Here is a 19,441-nt window from a genome sequence, read left to right on the forward strand (position 1 = left end):
TGCCACGCTCCCTAGCTGCGGGGTTCAGCATCTGTCTTCAAATTCAGTTGGGAAAACACTATGAGAAGCTCTGTGAAAAACTCAGCTAAAGGTTGTTGAAAATTTGTGTAGAAAATTTGCTGCCCAGTAGCAGAGAGGCAGTAAGTACAAAGAAGAAACATCACTGGTGAACAGAAAAGGCTTTTTTCCCCTGATGCCATGCAATACTGCAGCTACAGTAGTAATGCTAAATTAAATAAATAAAAGAGAGAGACGAGAGTCTTTCAATGTTCTCCTATGTGAAAGCCTCTAAAATCAGCGGGAAGCTGAGTAGAAGGAGGGAATGCCATAGTACATCAAATTGCCCACTGATACTTCTTAGGCTATCAGACAGACAGAGACCAACGGGATGTTTTGCCATGACCTTCAGGCCAAGGGCAGTCAGTGCTCGTGAACCCAAACCCATGGGAGTTTCAGTGCTGAGGAAACACTTTTTTTCTGCCTGTGGTGCCTTTGACTGCTGCAGAGAGCCTTGCCTCTCCCAGAGAAGCATTTCTGTCTCTGTTTTCTGGGTGGTTGTAACCTTTTTCAACCCTGCCTCATTTTTTCTGATCCCCCCCCCCTTTGTTTTCTCCTCCGTCATGCCTGAGTGACACATGACCCTGCTATTACCATGCCCCCCAGGAGGTATTTCAGGCTTTTCGAGTGGCTAGAGACCCAAGGTGCCCCCCTTGCCACAGGGCTGCCTGCAGAGCTGTTGGGAGAGCCCAGGTGAGAAAAAGCAGCAGGTAAACTCTGGTGTGTGGGACCAGAAACTCCCTCTCGCATCAGTGCAGTATGGTGTGCAGTCTCTAGGCGAGATACTTTCCTCTCCTCAGCCACTCTGCCAGCAGGGCTGGTCATGGCAGATGCCTTGTCCCCATTCTTAGTGGATTTGAGGCCGATAAGGGAGAAAAGATTTTTTATTTATTTTTTTTTTACTATTTTTGGCATTTGGCATCAGCTGTGCTAGGGCAGCCATCCAATACTTCTGAGTCTCCCTCTGTACAAAACAAAGAAGCAAATTAAAAATATGTACGTGTGTGTGTGAGGAAGCAATTCAAAGCATCTCTTCATAGCTGGGAGAAATTCACACTATAATTATCTTAAATGAGCTAGTTATAACTTCCTCATTATTGGCAGTGGATTAATGTAAGACCACACACTCATAGCACTGGTATTTAAAAAAAAAAAAAAAAAAAAAGGGAAGAAAAAGAAGTCTGTGAGGCCGGCTGGGTTGGGGGTCACGAGGGAGAGATATTAAAAATTGTCAAGAAAGGAAGAAAGCAAAGCCAGGGAGCGCAGGGAAGAGGAGAGATTTCTGATGGAGGCTGTGAACACCCACAAACCTTGTCCCAGGTGCCTCCATTTAAAACCACCCTGAGGAGCAGCACGGCCCTGCGGTGACACCATCTCTGCATGAGGAGACCGAGCCGCTGCCTGCGATACCCCGGGGTGAGCATGAGGACAAGGCTGTAAACGTCCCTGCATCTGCAATTCATCTACTCCTTCACCCATTTCCAAGCGAGGCTCACCACAAACGACTGCAGTGAGACACGGCTAACAATGTCAGATGGGATCCTCCTGTTTCCCACATGATCTGACTTCACCAACGTCCACGACTGCATAGATGAACACACGGGATGAGTGACAAATTAATCTTTGGAACAGCTTATTGCTGCTGATGTCCAGGGAAGCTTCCTTCTGATTTACTGCGTGCCAAAGGGAGGGCAGCAGGAGCTGCTTTGGCAGGAGTGAGCCCCGGGAGCGCTGCCTGCTGCAGACATCCCTGGTCCTGCACTGCTGCCCGACAGCAGCGTTGGCTCTGGCCCCCCCAAATCTCAGCAGGCGCCTGCTGACTCCGGCGGCGGAGGCAGACCCGTGGGGCTGAGGAGGTAGCTGACAGATGGATCGGGAATGGCCTCAGACGGGTTTGGACCTGCACCCAGGTGGTTTCCCAGCTCTGATTTTCCTAATTCCATGCAGGGAATGCCCCGGAGTAGCTCTTTGCTGCACCTCATCCCTCAAAGGCAATCAGCCACCCCAAGCATGCAGTCTGCTCCCGCACCGGCTGAATGTCTTTGCAGTAAATACCGAGGGTCTGATCCTGCTCTGGGTTTCACAGGTGTCGCCCCACGTTCAGGGAGGCAGTCATTCCCTAGGACCTTGCACAGGAGAACCTGCTCTGGTGCAGGATGTCTGGGGAGCCCTGGCCCCCCCGAGCCGGAGCGATGGCGGCACTGCCAGGTCTGTCCCACCCTGGAGGAAGCCCGCTGACCAGAAACAGACCCAGGACGCTGCAAATGAGCTGTGACAAGCCAGGCCAGCCCCAGCTGTGTCACCTGGAAAGTCTGAGCAGATGGAGGTGGCGCGGAGGGGAGACGTGGTCATCCTTGGTGCACGGTCCGCAGGGCCCTCGTGGGAGGCGGCACAGCCTCGTGCTCTGCGCAAGCTCTGCCTTCCCCTCCCACCCTGGCACTGTGTTATTTGTGCAGAAGAGCTAAATACCCGTGCTGTGCAGAGGCAGCGATATTCCTATAGATACACGATTTCTGTAACGCATAACAGCCTCCTTGGGAGGAACAATTTGTTTCTAGGATAGTGCCAGGAAGAAGAGAAATCCAGCCCTGGATGTCTTCCAGTTTGATTTTTCTCCCACTAGGTACTGTGGGTTCAGCTTGCAAGCATTTTTTGATTACTTTTTATTTTGGAGCTGTTTGGAGCAGGACTGGCGTCGGTCGGAGGGGACTGACACACGGGTGTGCTGCATGGGGCCGTGTCAGGGGTGTCGGAGCCAGGATTCGCCAGGACTTGCTCTTCAGGGAAACATGTTGAAGTGGATCCTGCAAGCCTCTCAACTCCATTGCACCAGCTCTACACCTGGGTAGTAGGAGTCCAAGTACAGCCTAAATATTAAACTATACTGAGGTGCTCGAAAGAACCTCCCACCCAGAAAGCGGCCACTGTGGAGCAAAGAAGGGTCAATACCAAAGGATGGAGGAAGGTTGGTAAACCCTATCTACTTTTCTTTGAAGAACTGCACAGTGTGAAGAGGTGGTATGCAATAGGCGAGGGAACATTTCATTGCCCAAGATCTAGAGGTGAGCACTAGGGGCATACCAGGGTGCCTGAAGAAATGTTAGAGTATCTTTGCTCTCGACTGTGGCCCAGGGTGACCTGTCCATCTCTGCACAGAGATGCCTGCATCTTCAGTACAGGGACACCCACAGCACAGGGACAGGCTGTTCCACAGCACACATGGAAGTATCCAGAATATTCGATGTGTGTCGGAAATGGAAAGCTTGTGTCCCGACCCCGCCACTGCAGGTGGGGAGGGTGGCAAGGGCGAGACAGCCAGCAGTCCCCTCTCTCAGGCATGGTCCATGTCACTGGAGGCTGTTGCTGTGCTGGGCACTGTACAAACACAGCGGCGATTCCTGCCCTGGAGAACGGGCAATCTAAAGAGACCACGTAGATGAAGGGTGGGGTGATGGTGGAAATACTACCCCTGCTTTACCTGTGGGGATAGTACCAGGGGGAGCGTGAATGACTTGCCGGGAGGCGGACAGCGACTCCAGGACAGATCGGAGAGCGCAACTGAGGCCACGGTCCTGATGAGCAGTGATTTACACACCATGAATGGAGAGCTGGTTATTATCTACATGCTGACGCCAAAGGATGTGCTGGCTTTTCATAAAGAGAGATAATCAATAACAACTGCCATCCATTTTGATTACTAACTTTCTGCAAGCCGCCTTCAGCATCCTGCCACTGACTGCCCGCATTTCGATGGGATGAATGAGCCCCACATCATCTCCTTTGTGTGCTCAGCTAGCACAGTTCCAGTGCTCTTTAGGATCCAGTTGGATGAAAAGAGCTATTTGAATGTAAATTAATTGCCATTACAATTCTGTTTTTCTGCTTTTCGGCAGAGGAGATAACTTCAGCCTTTTCACAGAGAACAAAACCATCAAAAGTGAACTTGTCAATTCAATCTCTTCATATAATTATATTCTGAGGATTCAGACAGTTGGGTGGTTTCTGCATTATTTCTCCCCTGAGGAGGATTGCTCCCATCTTCTAAGCACAAGCAGACTGTGTGCACCAGGGAGAACAAAGTCAGTCTCCTCCTGCTCCCATCGGTACTGGAGCTCACCAGATCTGCCCGATTCCCTCCTGGGCTCACTGGGACACAAGGCCAGAGCTGGTCATGGCTAGAGCTGCCGGCCGCCCTGCACCGTGAGCCAGCAGGCCTCCGCAGGGGGAAGGTGGAGATGTAAATTGTACGGATTTAGCTGGGTATGGAGAACATCGTCTTAAGTTGCGGGTGTAAGTAGGTGTGATCTACAGACTGAAGAGATGAAAAGCAACCAAAGGACTCTGCAGAAGCAGGTATTAGAGCCTGTCGCTGAGACTGCTGGGGCTGGTTTCTGTGCTGCTGTGTTTGCGCATCTGCGGCTGCTGGCAGGGCGATGGCAGCGGTGAACCGGAGCACTTACACCATCTGCTAACTAACACCCCTTTGCTATGCCACTGCATTGAGGCTTATGTCACTTCTGAACTTTGCCTATTGAAATTCTGGCTTTGTACTGCAGAGGCGAAATGGAGAAATGGGGGAAATGATTAAAGAAAATACAGAGCGGCTTCTGTCCGGGAGAGGCTGAGTGGATGCTGCACCAGCGATGGCCGAGGCATGGCCGCAGGTGCCCAGCCCCGAGGGGAGCACCCGGCTGCGTGCCGGTAACATCCCCATGGCTCCGGAGGAGGACGGTGCTGGATCAGGCTTTACTCCTCCTGTGTGAAACCACAAGAGAGATCGAGGTGGGCAGGAGGAGTGCCAAGGCATATGCAAAGCAGGAGCTGGACCCCAGCGTGGCTTTGCTTTGTAGACACCCTCTCCTCGGTGCAGGCGGAGTTGTGTGGGCACAGGCAGAGCAGGGACGGGTCTGAAAAGCTGTTCTGTGAGAGGAAAGAGGGGCGGCTGGCAGCGGCTGGCGCAGGGGACAGCAGGGTGACGCCGGGGACCAGCATGTCGGAGCTGCGGTGTCTGCACGAAACCTTTTCACGCCTCTTCCCCTCACGGTTGCTGCTATCAGATGTTTTTGTCTCTGCTGCAGTCAGCAATCTCGGGCAGTGGTTAAGTTGTGTGTCATGGTTTTAAGCCGCACGGAAAACAAACTGTGTCAGCCCTCGGCGTGCCTGGTCATGATGCTCTGCCTCAGCACCACGGTTCTCAGAAGCGGCTGTTTACCGTGCAGGGAGGAAACCTGCGTCCCGCTCCCTCCTCCTGCTGCTCCCGAGCCCCCTCCCTGCTGATTTAGTGCCCTCCCTTCGCTGGGAAAGTGAGCGCGCCGACGCTGCTCATCACCCAGCGCTGCCAGCCCTGGGCAGCGGTGCCGCCACTGCCCACTGGCACAGGGGGCCGGGAGCGCTGGCGGCGGGGAGGGGGGCAAGGGATGGCCCTGCGCCTTCCATTGCCCAACAGCCCAGGGTTTAGTTTTCACGTTATTTCAGGGAAACGCTTAATTAGCGACGGTACATCTCTCCATTAGCTTGCCGCCCCCGCTTAGCTGCCGTTTCGATTAATGACTGTCGTGAAGTGATGGCCACCGGCTGGGCCTTGCCTCAGCTGTAGGCCAAGACCAGGGAGGACGCTGTCCGCCTGGCCTTGGGCATCCTCATCTTGTCCAGACCTGGGGCTGGAGAAAGGAGCCGCTCTCCCCTTTCTGTATTTCCATTTCCGAGGGGAGACCAACCAACTCTGTAGCCCAGTTAGGCAAGACACAGGCCAACATGGTTTCCCAACAGGCAAGGCTTGCTTTTTCCTCCCTGCAAAGCCAGTGAGAAATTCTGGGCCCATCAGTTAGTTGTTCGTGGCCCAAAGGAAACCCTCTTAAAGGGGTCGGATTGCCAAAGGACACGTGTCTGTCTTTTCAAAACAGCATCCTAAACTGTGTCCCCCCTCCTGGCATCAAAACAAAATGGAGGTTCCCCAAATTAGGGCAAGCTCAAATATCTACTTACAAGCTCCTAGGAAAAAGGCTTGCTTAAAAAAAAAAAAGGTCATGGTTCTTTAGTCATGTGCCCAGTGCCTTGCACAGAGGGGTCTTGATGCTAAATGGAATTTGAACACCTGAAAATTAATAACAATAGAACTTAGTCCAGCATTTAAGTGCAAGCATTGCAGTTTTCCTACAGTGAAGTAAAGGAGAGCATGACAAGGTTTAGATGGCAGCAGAGAATGGGTCTTCTCCCTGCCAAGGTCTGGCCGTACCTCTCTCAGGGTGTTTTTTAGCTCCAGCCCTGGCGCGTCGGCAGAGCTGCACGCAAACGTGCCTCCTCCTCTGCCTTCCCTCTGGAGGGGAAAATTACAAACTCAGGCCAATGACCACCTCAGTGGACCTGGGGACGGTGGCCAGCCACCAGCTGGGAAACTCTGCGAGAAGAAGAGGACTCTCAGACTTTCAGCCTCCTCGCTGACCACGATACTTAGGTGAGCACACACGTTGAGAAATGCTGCTGTTCTATTCCTGACTTGCCATCTGAGCCTGACTCATTGCCTTGGTAACAAATTAAAACACTTTTATGTGTTTGTAGCTTGGTACCTAATTTTGTAAAACCAGGGAAACTGGCTCCTGATGTTGGCCGTGGAGGTCCTTTGGCTTTCCCCCGCCCTGCAGTGTCGCCCAGGAGCAGCCCCATGCCCCATCTTGAGCCGCAGCAGCAGAGCTGCCAGTGCTCGGCAGCGTGGTTCGCAGGGGCACGTCGGGCAGTGGTGCATGGCTGGGGGAGTCGCAGGTGACAGGAGCCAGCATCGGTGCAGCCTGCAGGGAGACAGCTGGGGCCCCCTCTGCGGCAAAAGAAAGATAAGTGTCGCTGTGTGTTTTCCAGGCTCCTGTAACAGGTCAGCCAGGAACTGCCATGCCCTTTGAGCCGTTTGCAGGGTTCCCTAGCAAGGAGCCTTGCTCACTCATCGAAAGTGCAGAGGAAAGTTTGCCAGCAACAAAACCAGACTTGAATGTAAGTCAATCATGCACCCGCCCCAGCCTTCTGCAAAGCCACCCGTCACTCCATCCTGTCCTGACCTGAGTACAGCAGTGCCACCTCACATTTACAGTCCAACCGGGTGTTTCATCCTTCACCCCATCAAAATGGTATTTTCATTTTAAGCTTTCCGTAGGGAACCTGACATAACCCTCAGCCCCTGCCTCTGAGGCTGTGGTTCTGCCTTATGCCCCTCTCCAACAGAAACGAATGAATGGCTCAGTCTCCTGGTGAGCTTACAGCTACTGCAAAGATTCCTACTTCTGTGCGCTTGAATCTGTTGTTGTTGCACACACAGCTTTCAGGGTGTGTATTGTCAGGCAATCTATATTGAGGTGACTTCTCTCTCTCTTTGCAGTAGATAAAAGTGCTAAAACTATATGCAAAGGAGAAAAAAGGCATGCGATGGTATCCTGTACAAAGTGCAAGCCAGCTCTGCGGAAACAGTTCCTTGGGTCACACCCAGTGTTTTTCTAGAATGAGACAAACCCTGATGGGATGTGGCTGTGGAGGAGAATTGGGGCAAGCCCTTTCTCCCAGAAGGCCATAAGGCCACACAGAATTTTTAGCCAAATAAAGTGGCTCCATTTCCAGCCGAGGGACGCTGTGGCACAAACAGCCACCACCCACAGCGGCTGCTGGGCGAGAAGATGCTCCCCCTCTCCGGCTCTAAGGCAGAGCCAATGTGCCTGTGCAGACTGCCTGGGTTTGTAACGTTTGTTTAGCGTTTGTCCAGCCCAAGGTGATATGACACGCGTGAGGAGGTCATTACTGTGACTGCACAGGAACTGTGGGGGGTTTTTTGGGAGGGTTGGGGAGGGTGGTTTGCACAGTGAGTGGGCCCGGAAACGTGTTTGCCTCCGCTGGGTGCAGACATAAAGGTTGCTTTGAATAAGGTTTCAAAAAGATGCAGCAATCCAAGTCCTGTCTGTCAAATTCAGAAAGGAGTTGGAGATGTTTCTGGAGGAGAAGAAAATACCAAGACACAGGTACTATATATAGACGTCCGTGTGAAGGTGGCGACGTTGGAGTGCAGTGTATTTTTATCCCAATAGAGGTGTTATCTGTCTATCTCCCATGAAATGCTGGAGGGGGCTGTTACAGCACTCAGTTCATGCAAAGAGAAAATAGCCAAAGTCACAGTTAAATTTGTGTGGTCTGTGTTTTCCAAAGGCAAGCTGTCATACTCAGAATTTTCCTCCTCTGGCTCACTGCCCTGTATTTGTTGCATGACAAAGTTCATCATCCAAGTAGCTGTTTAGTGGCCTGGATGGATTTTTGCCCTGTGTAGGGTATAGTTTAGGTCTGCTACTCATCAGAGAAGTATGGGAGTTTTGTGTATACCTCAGCACACACGATCTTTCTGTTCTCTCACCAGCGGCAAAGCTGTGTTTAGCTTACATTGGGGCTGAAGCCAGATACGAAGGATGCTTCAGCACAAGATGTAACCACATCTGGCACATGCCAGGGGCGGTTCCTAAGAGTTCAAAGGCTTCAGCATAGATTATTTACGCATTCACCTCCTAGCAAATCCTTTTATTCTTAAATTCCAGACAGTTTATTATGTGGAGATCCTGAAAATCCAAAGTCTTGTCCTCTCTGCATAGATGTTAAAGATCTTAAAACCTGGCCAGACGTCCTGGGAGCAGCTACCGGGCAGTGCCAGTGGCCTCGGCGCAGCACTGCCTGAGCGGCTGCTCCCACGGCGGCTGCTCAGGGCCCGTCTGGTCCCTGCAGAGGCACAGCCTGGGTATGGATACGCATGTACGTGCCTGTGTGCTCAAACCCAGAATGTGCCTACCCCGTGTTAGCATGTAGGAAGTGGATTCAAAGTGATTTGAATGCTAGCAAGAAAGAGTTTGGGATGGGCTGTAACTAGAATATTCCCTGTTTTTTAAGGACTGGCTCTCTGAAATTCCTGACTGCAAACTGAGTATTGTATTACTGCTAATTCAGCAGCTCTGCTGGGGCCTGCTTGCACTTCCCTCTTGGAATGATACAAGTTCTTGGCTTGCTTGGTGATGAGGGGATTTATTTTACTTTTTTGTCTTCATGGATGCTCATGAGGATGAACAGCAAAAAGCTGGCAAAGAAACCATCTCTGCTGAGAAGAGAAACTTTGGTCAAATTTGTGATTTTTCTCAGCATCATGGAGTAAAGGAAGTTTGTTTATAGAACAGCTTCTTTGATAAAAACAAAACATGTCCTGTATCCTGCTTTTGATGGCGTATGTGGCTGCAGTGCAGCAATGTGCACGTTAATTTCATTTGCTTTGTAGCATGAAGTGGTGTATAGTATTAGTGGTAATAAGCAGACTATGCAGATTGGGGCAGTCTTTGGAAGCACATGACCTTCCACTGCAGTTGCAAATGAAAACTGCATTTATGAGTACCCAGGAAAGCAACTGTGGTGGGATTAACAGTGGTAGAGCAGGATTGCACAATAGCTGCTCTCACTGTGATGCTTGACAAAAAGCATCTGCTCTGTGGTTCAAATCGTTTGGAGGCCTCTGCTCACCCAGATTACTTCGGATGAATACCCTGAAACTCAAGCACTCCATGGTGTAGGGAGATGACAAGTCATCCTTATTACTGCCTTGTCTCTCTGCACCGCACAGGCACTTCCAGATGAGTCCTTGCTACTGCCAGGTGAAGGGCTGCTATTACCAGGTGCCAGTTCAGGGGAGAGTCTGCATGTGTTAATGTCCCACTGGCGCAGCTAAAGTAACGTGTGGTCCCATCTGTATGTGTTTAAAACCACCAAACCCAAAACGTGACTAATATGCTTCATTCTTCACCTTGCAGCCGAAGATTCCAAAGTGTTTTATAATTAATTAACTAATTAAGTCTAAGAGCATTTCAGTGTAATGTGTTTTTACATCCCTTCATCAAGAGGCATAGGAAGTCAGAGGGCTATCTCAGTGCTGCGTCCCTGCACTGCGAGGAGCTGGTCCACAGCCACAGCCCTCTCATCCAGTGCTGACTAGCTCTGCTAATTCCCAGGAGTCTGGTCTTAAAACACTTAGGGGAGCTGCAAACTGATGGATGTTGCTACTGTATAATATCAACAACAAGTTTCTGCCTGTCCTGAGAACTAGTAAAAGAAATGTGAAACGGGTGAGAGAAGAAAAACAGACGAGCGTATTTGTGCTTTTTTATCTGGGGCTACGGGAATCCAGTTGGAGAAACTACGAACCTTCTCATTTTCAGCTGAAATGCCACCCATAGTGACAGTGGCTGAAAACCGTCGCTGTCTGATGGTTCGTACCTCGCACGAATGGCACCAGCGAGTCCCCGCAGCTTCCCTGGAGAGCTGGTTCCGAGCGAGGGGCCTCGCTGGCCGTGGCTCTGCTGCTCGCAGGAGCTGGCAGCCCCGCGGATGGAGCAGGGTGACCCGCGGCAGAGGCTGCCGAGCCCCACGGGTCGCTGTGGTGGAGCCGTCCGCAGCCTGAGGACTGTGCTCGCCCCCACTCCGCTCTGCTCTCCCACCCGGCCACCGCTCGCCTAACGAGTGCTGCAGATGGGAGACTGCGTTTGCCCACCCGCCCCTACTCTCCCAGCACCGCCAGAACAGCATCGCTCAGCACTTTTGGGGACTGAGCTACGTTCCATCTAAGCTAAAGCATGATTTCTGGCCGCAGACATGCATGTGGGAGAAGGAGATGGCCTCTTCCAGGCTGGCTTTCTTGCATTGCCCACCTGGCCCAGGCACTGCCTCCGTGCACAGGCAGGCACGTCTGCCTGCCTGATAAGCTGCGGGCCAGGCAGGGCTCCCGGGAGAGGGACCCAGTTCGTATGTCTCAGGGCCACACTGCCACACTTTCCAGTGGGAAAACTCTGAGAGAGTAGCTCCTGAGAGATGTCTGGTTTTGATGTGTGATCCATCCAAGATGACTTACCGATGCCACAGAGATTCCCTGGGATACAGACACCAGCTTGTACCCACAGGACATAGGGGGTCCTCTACAGCTCCACAGCAATATGCACGTATGTACCTCTATAGCACGTGGGCAAGAAACCCTGTCTGATGTCTGCCTGGAAGCTTATGGCTCTGTGATTCTCAAAAATGCCCTGAGATTTAACAGCTGTTTGAGTCAAGCTGTTGAATGTTATGAAGAGGTTTGTAGAGACATTGTACAGAAGAATAGTGCAGGTGGGAGAAGTGGAAATCCAGGAATGTAACACAGGAAAGGTGAAGCCACAAGTCAGTCTCTATCCCAAATTCAATCTGAGCCCAGCTCCTTTAACAGGTCTAATATCATGTCCTCATTATTTAAGAAAAGCTTTTCTACTGTTAAAGAGAATGACAGAAACAACTTAGAATTTTAAAATTAGCCTAGTAAATCATCCCTAGATAAAGTTAGTAAGTCAGTCGAGTTTAATATTTTTCATTAGTGAACCTCAAAGTATTTTGCCAGGGACATAAGCATCATTAGGTGCTCTCTTTCCTTTTCAGTGGCCGGGGAAACTGAGGTGCAGCGACGGGAAATACCCTTCTCCACCTCTAACAGTTACAGCTTTGCAATTACTGATTTAATTGCTATCAGTCAAAAATCAGTATATTGCCCAAAAGTCAAAGCGCCTGAAATGCCCCCCAAAAGTCAGGAAGCACCTGAAAACTCCTGAGGAAAACAGCTCCTCTGAAGTTTTTGTAAGGAGAAGGGCAAGCTGGTTTTGTCTCAGCCTGAGAGTCAATGCAACTACTGTTGTGATGAACTCGAAACAGTCAAATATCACAAGGAAATAGCAGCCAGATTTGCAAGCAAAACGATCTCTCTTACTTCAAACATTTCTGCAATACTTCTAACAGGAAAGTTTCATAGTTCTTTGCACACAAGCAGGAAGCTTTCTATGCTGACGGACAGAGTAAAGAATGAGGACCCTCCTTACCCCTTCCATGTGGATCCGGGGATTTGTCGCCAGCCGGTGCTGATGAAGTTGCAGCCCCCTGGGGACTCTCCTGATGGAGGCAGGGGATGACAGGACCCCTGACCTCTGGATCGAGCCAAACCTGGTAACGTTTTGTCCACACCTGACTCCATCCAGGAGGCGAATGAGGAGCAGGTTGGAGGGCAGCTGCTCGATGCTGCAGAGTACGAGGGTCCTGCACTCAGGGCACCTGAGCTCCTTCTGGGATTTCAGGATCCTCTGCAGACAGGGCTTGCAGAAAGTGTGCTGGCAAGGTAGCACCTTTGCTGTGGCATCGAGCTTTTCAAAGCACACAGGACACTCCAACAGGTCAAGGAGAGCTAAATCATCCATCTTCAGTGCAGAGCTCTGTCACAAGCGGGGCCGGAGCCATCCACATGCCACATCCACCGGAGCAGGCTGAGATGCCTTCCTGCACCCGCGAGAACCGCACCAAAATCCTGGGCTCAGACAGCTATCCTGCACGGAGGGAGAGGGAGGAGGGAAAAAGAGCAGAACTTGACTGCTGGAGTATGTAATACATCCCACCTACATTGCAAAGCAGTGCCTCACCAGCCAATTTGCAAATGTATACTTTGCGCTCACGTCCAAGTTTGAAGTGAGTCACTTGTGACTCAGTACGCGTGAGGGGACGGCGTTGGGGCTGACGCCAGAGGCAGGAGCCCCGGGTCCTGCTTGCTGGGCAGACAGATCCTGTAGCTTGAACGGGGCGAGCTGGCTCCCTGCCTGCCGCCAGCCGGGGCAGCGCTGGCTGCAGCAGGACAGGCGCGCTCAGCCTTACTCACGCTGTATGCAAGGTTGTCTTTAATGCTCGCCGGTCTGCGGATCATAACTGACATGACAGTAAAAAATTTACCAGCTCAGGAGATAAGAGTCCCCGATAAACATGAGACTGGACCTGTTTACGCTGGGCTCTGGCTGAAAGCAGCCACTCGCTGCACACATCCCTCGCACACCTACACGCCGCCTCCTTTTTCAGATCGGTCCCAATTAAGCTCGCTCTCTACCCATTTTGACAGCAGTTCTATAAAAAGAAGTCCTTCAAACACAAACACTCCGGAGGTACCTGGCAGAGACGCGAGGCACTCCACAGTGCCATCCTCGCCCGGTTTGGCTGCCTCAGCTCTCTGAAGCAACCCAAGACGATTATTCCTCCCACAGCCTGAAGTCACTCAACCTGTTCAGCTCCCGCGGCGCTGCACGCCAGTGGAGACTGAAGCGCACACCACGTCAGGATTCAAGTCCGGGCTTGCGGCCGCCGCGCGGCCCCACAGAGCAGACGGGACGCCCTGCGCCCGCCGCGTGCCGGAGGGGCCGAAGGGGAACCTTCGCGCGGGGAGCTGGCGCGGCGGCTGCTGGGGCGGGCAGCGTGTGCCAGACCTGGGCTGGCCTCGGCTTTCTGCACCCAGCGCTCAAAACGGGGAGTGACCACTCCAGCTGCTCCAGCTGTTCCTACGGATGCTCGCCTCAACAGCAACCGCTCCATGGGACAAGAGGGAAAAACCGAAAAGTGTGTGTCCATTACCAGGGCCAGGGCTGAGTCCCGGTGCGACTTTCAGCGCCATCACCATGGGCTCCAGCAGCTCCCGGCTGTTCTCGCTCCTGGGCTGGTGGGGCAGTGGGTTCTGTGCTGGGGTGAGATGGCCCCAACTGGGTGCTGAGCACATCCAGCTCCTGCCACCGCTTCCCTGCAGGAAGCGTGCCCACGTGCTGCAGCGCGACCCAAGCCCAACAACAGCAGCATGGGGTTTGACACGGGCACCTTCTCCCCCAGCGAGGCACTGGATGTGGCGCTGGAAGTCCAGGGCGCATTTCATGGTATCTGTAATTTGCATTCACTTTATCAGCTGAATTCCTATCTCGAGGTCTGCCTTGCTCGCACATACTGATGTGTTGCCTAACCAGAGCAGTAGATGTAGTGAAGACCTGAGGTATTTTTCCTTACAACCCCCACCATATCTCAGTCGTGTGTTTACAAGGTACAAATAGTACAAATATTAGAGGAGAAGACTGTAAATCTGAAGGAACTGTTTCTACTTGGTTCTCTCACAGATAATGCCTCAGACTGCACATACATCCCTTCCCTTTTCTCAGGAGGTCTTGTTCAGAAGTACAGAGTGGAAATGGTGAACATGTTTTTTCAAAAGTTCTTCCCTGCAGATCATGATTTTGTCAAAACAAAGTTGGGGTTTTTTTGGGTTTTTTTTGTTTTGTTTTTTTTTTTTTTTAAATGGTAGCCATTTGGCTGAATTAAAATGTTGACAAACATCTTCAGGATAATGCAAGAAACCAATGACCTCACTCTGTTTCATCTCAAGTTTCCTTTTACTTTGGTATTTCTTTGTAGTCTGTCGTATGTTGATTTGTGCTTGGCTGACTGAGTGCACACGTTTTAATGAATGATGTTGCAAACATCATCTCATCTACTGACGTTTTTAAATGCAATGCGTGACATAAACTATATTGAAAACAAAGGTTTTGAAGGTTGTTTATCTTTTTTACATATTCTTCCCAATTTGTGCTCTGTGATTAACACTCATGTTGTATTTTCACCTGATTAGAAAGGGAACAGAATTATGAAATATCTTGCAGTGGGCAAGCGGTGGAAATGAAGCTGACCAGCTGGTTTTGTGCACACCAGTTAATGCTAATCTTCGATCAAATCTGTTTTGTGAGTACTTCTTCAGTTTTTCCTAAACTTTAAGGGCCAGTCTGCTTTAGTTGTGCTATCAAAACAACGGGTGGGACTGCAACTCTACTGGGGAGAAGCACCTGCATTTTGCAGTGCGCAGTTCCCGGTGAATTCCCAAGGGAAATTGGTGGCTGCAGCCCGAAAGCCCGGCCGCCTCGTGGGGCACCTGAGGAGGGCCCAGGCTGGGGGATCCAGCGGTGCTGAGCGCACTTGAGGGGTCCGGGGGGATCCGGGGGGTCCGGAGAGCACTGTGCCTGCAAGGTGGCTGGTCCAAGGCAGTGGTTACTCTCTGGGCTTGGTCTTACCCCTCTTCAGTGAAACATATGGCTGTGGGAACCATGCCGTGCTGTTCATCTCCTGAGAATGCCACCGGGTGCTAAAGCTCTGGGCAACCTTTCCCCTCAAAGCTGACAGCGATTCCAGCCCACCCTGTGCCTGCCTGGGGCATGCAGGCTGCGGATCGCCGAGGCAGGGACAGGGGCTTTTTCCAGCCAGGAGTTTCTAAATTGCCTGGTACAGCAAAGCTCTGATCTTGATTGCAGTCTCTGGGTTCTGCTGCAATATAAAAGCCGATGATGCTAACACTTAGCATTTATATAACACCTTAAATCTTCAAAGCACTTTCCAAATGCTAATTCATCTGTGGAACACCCCTTGGGCTAAGCATCACCCCCACTTTACATGGAGAAAACCAGGAGATGAGGCCACACAGCATATCAATGTCCAATTTCAGATTGGGATGTGAGGCTTTCCTGGTTCTCCACTTAACACTCAGACCATCCCATTGAACTTTATTATCTGCCACCACCTCTCCCTTGCAATGCATCTCGTAATTGGGGTTAAAAAATAAAGGCAGAGCTAGAAAGCTGCTAGTCCTTCCCTTTCATTTAAAAAGTCTCTGTTTGATGCCGATGTTGTAATTAACTCCAGGCTGGATGCAGTGGGGTGCCGGGTCTGGAGGACGCTGCTCCTCAGGCAGCAGGCAGCACTGTCACTGCAGAACTCCCCTGCCCGGGCACGGCCACGCGTCGCTGGCTGCTGCCCCGGTCCCACTTGTCTGCAGGAGCCTTCTTCGGCTTACCAGTGGAGGGATGCCTTGTACTGAAGGGATGAAACTGCTGAAATATGTATGGCTAGAGTCTTTCAATCAGAGTGGTTTATCATGAAGCTGGAAACAAGGAAACAACATTTAGAGCAGAAATAGTCATTCTACTCTGATGTGCCCATCCTCGCTTTGGCATAGAGTGGCTGCGCACACGTGTCTCCCCAGGGAGCTACATCCTTTGGCTTCCCCCATCTTCAAAGATGACTCAGAAAAGAGCTCAAATGGATCCCAAACCAAACAACAAATACACTTTGTCCCCATTGTCCTGTAGGAGCCAAGCCGTCCAGCGAGCACTTCTGTCCACCCGGACAATGTCAACGCTGGGGACAGGCTGAGTGTGCCCAGCCTTGCAGGATCTCATCCACGCACTCCTCTGAGGTGAAAGCTTGCTGTTATCAGCACACAACGCATGATCGGAAACGAACCCTGTCGCTCCTGAGAGCACGAGGGTTTTATGGCCAAGTTTCTTGCTGCTGACTCCTGAGGCTTGGCGAGGTGTGCTGTGGTGAGAAGCGTGAGGTTTGTTTTCTCCAGGCTGTCATGGCAAGTGCCTTGTGAGAGCCTCATCTCTCCCACCACCTCACTCCAAACCTTTCTGTGCTTGGTTTATATGAGAGAAAATCAGACAGATTTCTGTGTTTACCTGAGTGTGCGCAGCTCCTCCTCCTGCTTTGACCACCAGCTTGGGGCTGTGAGTTTCCAACGCATAAAGACACTGGTGAAAAAAGTATTGCCTTTTACCAGCTTTGAATTTCACATATTTTAACATCGTTGGCTATTGCCAGTTCTGGTGGTTATGAGACACCAACATATAAACAAGGTTTGCATTTAATACCTTTAGATCACAAAGAGCTCCATGAAGTTGGATATAATTACTCCCATTTAAAGAGGGGGAAAAACAGAGGTGGGGTGACTCTTCAAGGTCATAAAAGCAATCAGCGGCAGAGTGGGGAAGGGAGCCTACATCAAATAACCTCTGCCATCAGCTCTGCCTCAGTCATGGCCTGACATACTGGGATGCATCCTTACAATATGAAAACTAATTTCCTCGCTCTTCTTATGGCTGCCTGGGCAGAGTTACCAGAAGATTAAGGCATTGTTACAAGAAATGGAAAACTCCACTCATTTCACACATACTGTACAGTTTCTATATTGAGGGGCAACGAAACATGGGAAAACTGCTTGTGAAAACCCTGCTGTTGCAAAGCAAACGAACAGTTGGTCCATACAGCCAAAGTAATTCTTAAGCGTCTGCTCTGTCAAACCAAACAGGTTTTCTTTGGCCCACCAGAAGGACAACTCTCACGGAGCTCTGCGACCTTCAGTCTTCTGGTTGGAACTATGGAGATGTTACAGCACCTGTGTCTCCGCTCTTTCTAGGGAGTATCGCACCCTCCAGGATGCTGTGTCCTCCAGGCTGGCTGCCCGCATGCAGGCTGTGCGAGATGGCTCTCCGGCAGGACCAACGTCCCAGATGGGTCTGGCGATGGGCTCTCAAGAAGTGCCCTTTGGCAGTGGTGGTGGGGCGGCTCTCGTTTCTGGGTCCCTCTGGGCTCTCCGCTTGAAATAACAATGGGGAATAGAGTGAGCAAGTGAGAGGAGCTTCTCTCCATTACCCCTCACCTGGTGTGCTCTGGAGCCGTCCTCCTTGCCCTGTCCTTCATCCCACCACACAACCCGTGCCGGGGCGGCCAACCCTGTGGGCGTCAGGGACCCTGTGCCCCCCGGCGAGCGCCGCAGGGGCACCGGGCTGCGGTTAAATGAACGTGACAGCACTGCTGCAGACGGGGAGTGCGTGTGCTGGGAGAGGGCATGGGCACAGCAGCGCTTCCCGGGGGGTTATAAAAAGCCTCTGCTACTCTGCATCTCACGAGTGGATGCCACACACCTCCTCCTCTGGGGAAGAGGGACCTTTCAGGCTGTTTATAGCTCCTGGAGGGCAGGGAGAGGGGGTGCCACTTACAAGCTGCTAAAAATTATAGATCTGAAGATAACAGCTTGTCCTCCTACCCACCCACAAACACAACGCCCGGTGTTGCCGCTGAAGGGGGGCGAATGGCAGGACCTGCCTGTGCCTCCAGACCCCGACGGCCAGGATGGGGAGCAGTGACCCCCCCGGCTCGGGGTCGCTCGCTCTGCCGCTCAGGTCCCCTGCGGACAGCGCGCCGTTGGCCGCGGCGAGTGGCTGCGCACAGCTGCAGCGGTCGGTTTTGTACACATGGGCTAATGCTAATTTAGAGAAGCCTGCACATTTAGTAAATACATTGCATTTGCTTGAAGACATAATTAGGCCAGCGTGACTCTGCAGGGATGTGCACAGCACGGGGACCTGCAGCCAGCAGAGCAAAAGCCTCCCTAAAATTTTCCATCTTACAAAGCAACGCCTGGTCCCCTCCGTTACATCCCAGCTGGGCAGGCAGCCAGCGGCCACCACCTCCCTGCTCCCAACACCCTGCTCCTCAGCCTCCGGAGGGGCACACAGCAGGGACAAAGCCACCAGCAGCTGGATATTAAGTCTTTCTTTCACCTTTTTGCCTTTCGTGAGGTATGCATCAGCTGGTGGATAAAAGCCAAACACTGAGAAGCCGTCTACACTTATGTAAGAAGAGTGGTTTAGAGAGCTGTTTATTAATCTTACGGAGAGTTGAATGCTGTATTTTGCCCGTAACAGCCTTTTGCAGTCTTGCTGTTGGGTAACGTGAAGGCTTCAGCCGATTCTGAAGTAGCTGGAGCAGAGTGGTGCCTTATCCAGAAATAGAGAAGTATTTTTAAATGAAATTTATTCACTGATTTTCCGTAAGACAGATTGTTATGTGTTTGTTGAAGTGTCATTAGAAGTAGCTGGCAGTGGCCCCGGGCCGAGCAGCAGCGAGCGGACGGACACCATCCTCCCTGTGCCCAGGGAGGTCACCCGGACCACCTCCTCCTCCTCCTCCTCCTCCTCCTCCTCCTGCTGCCGCCTGGTCTCTGCACCGAGGGCTGCGGTGGCAGCCCAAGAGGGGAGTGGAGGTGATCAAAGCTGACACCGGGCTTGTGAGATTTTGGGCCAGATCCAGGACGGGCTTTGACACCTCTGAGTTAGCACCCGTGAGGTCTGAGCTCAGGCATCGGGTCCCGACTGGGTGCTGCTGGCAGGTGACGGGGTGACACTGCCAGCCCTCCTGAGGGCAGACACCCCGAACGCCGTCTGCATGGGTGACGGGGCTTCAACAGGAGGAGATGAGCCATGCGTCAGGCTGCTGCATGGCCTGGTGTTGGATTTTCCTCCTGGGGAGGGAAGGGCATGGGGCTGCCCCTGCCCAGGTAACCCCCGTTTGGACCTGGAGCTGCCCATGAGACCGTGGCCCCTCCAGCAGACAGTGCCCTGGCTGCCTCGGCACCAAAGCCAGGCTGGGCTGAAGAGGTTGCTGCTGCCAGCCTCTGCTCCATGGTCCTGCTGCGGCTTTCTCTCTCTCTGTTTTCTGGCATGTTCATCCTTTCTTCCCTACAGTGCAGTGAAGAACCACAGAACACCAAGCACTAAATCCTGCTTCACTGGGATTTGCCCAGTAAGGGCTGAATCTGCAGGGATGCAATTTTCATTCTTTAAGACAAGAAGAAATAAGGGTTTCCAAGTAGCAACAGACCTGAGCACCACCTAACAGGCCTTTGAAA

At 51.9% G+C, this 19,441-nt stretch overlaps 1 protein-coding gene across 1 annotated transcript in view; it reads right to left on the reverse strand.

Moving 5' to 3' along the window:
- SH3RF2 (SH3 domain containing ring finger 2) overlaps window positions 1–14,164 on the reverse strand; it is a 43,765-nt gene extending 29,601 nt beyond the window's left edge. Inside the window, 1 exon segment of the mRNA XM_010578782.1 lies at window positions 11,952–14,164. Within this exon segment, the coding sequence (XP_010577084.1) occupies window positions 11,952–12,323 (372 nt within the window). The 5' untranslated portion in view covers window positions 12,324–14,164.
- Window positions 14,165–19,441: the final 5,277 nt, after the last annotated feature.

Source organism: Haliaeetus leucocephalus, unplaced genomic scaffold, assembly GCF_000737465.1.
Source record: "Haliaeetus leucocephalus isolate CR32 unplaced genomic scaffold, Haliaeetus_leucocephalus-4.0 Scaffold656, whole genome shotgun sequence".
Classification (NCBI taxonomy): domain Eukaryota; kingdom Metazoa; phylum Chordata; class Aves; order Accipitriformes; family Accipitridae; genus Haliaeetus; species Haliaeetus leucocephalus.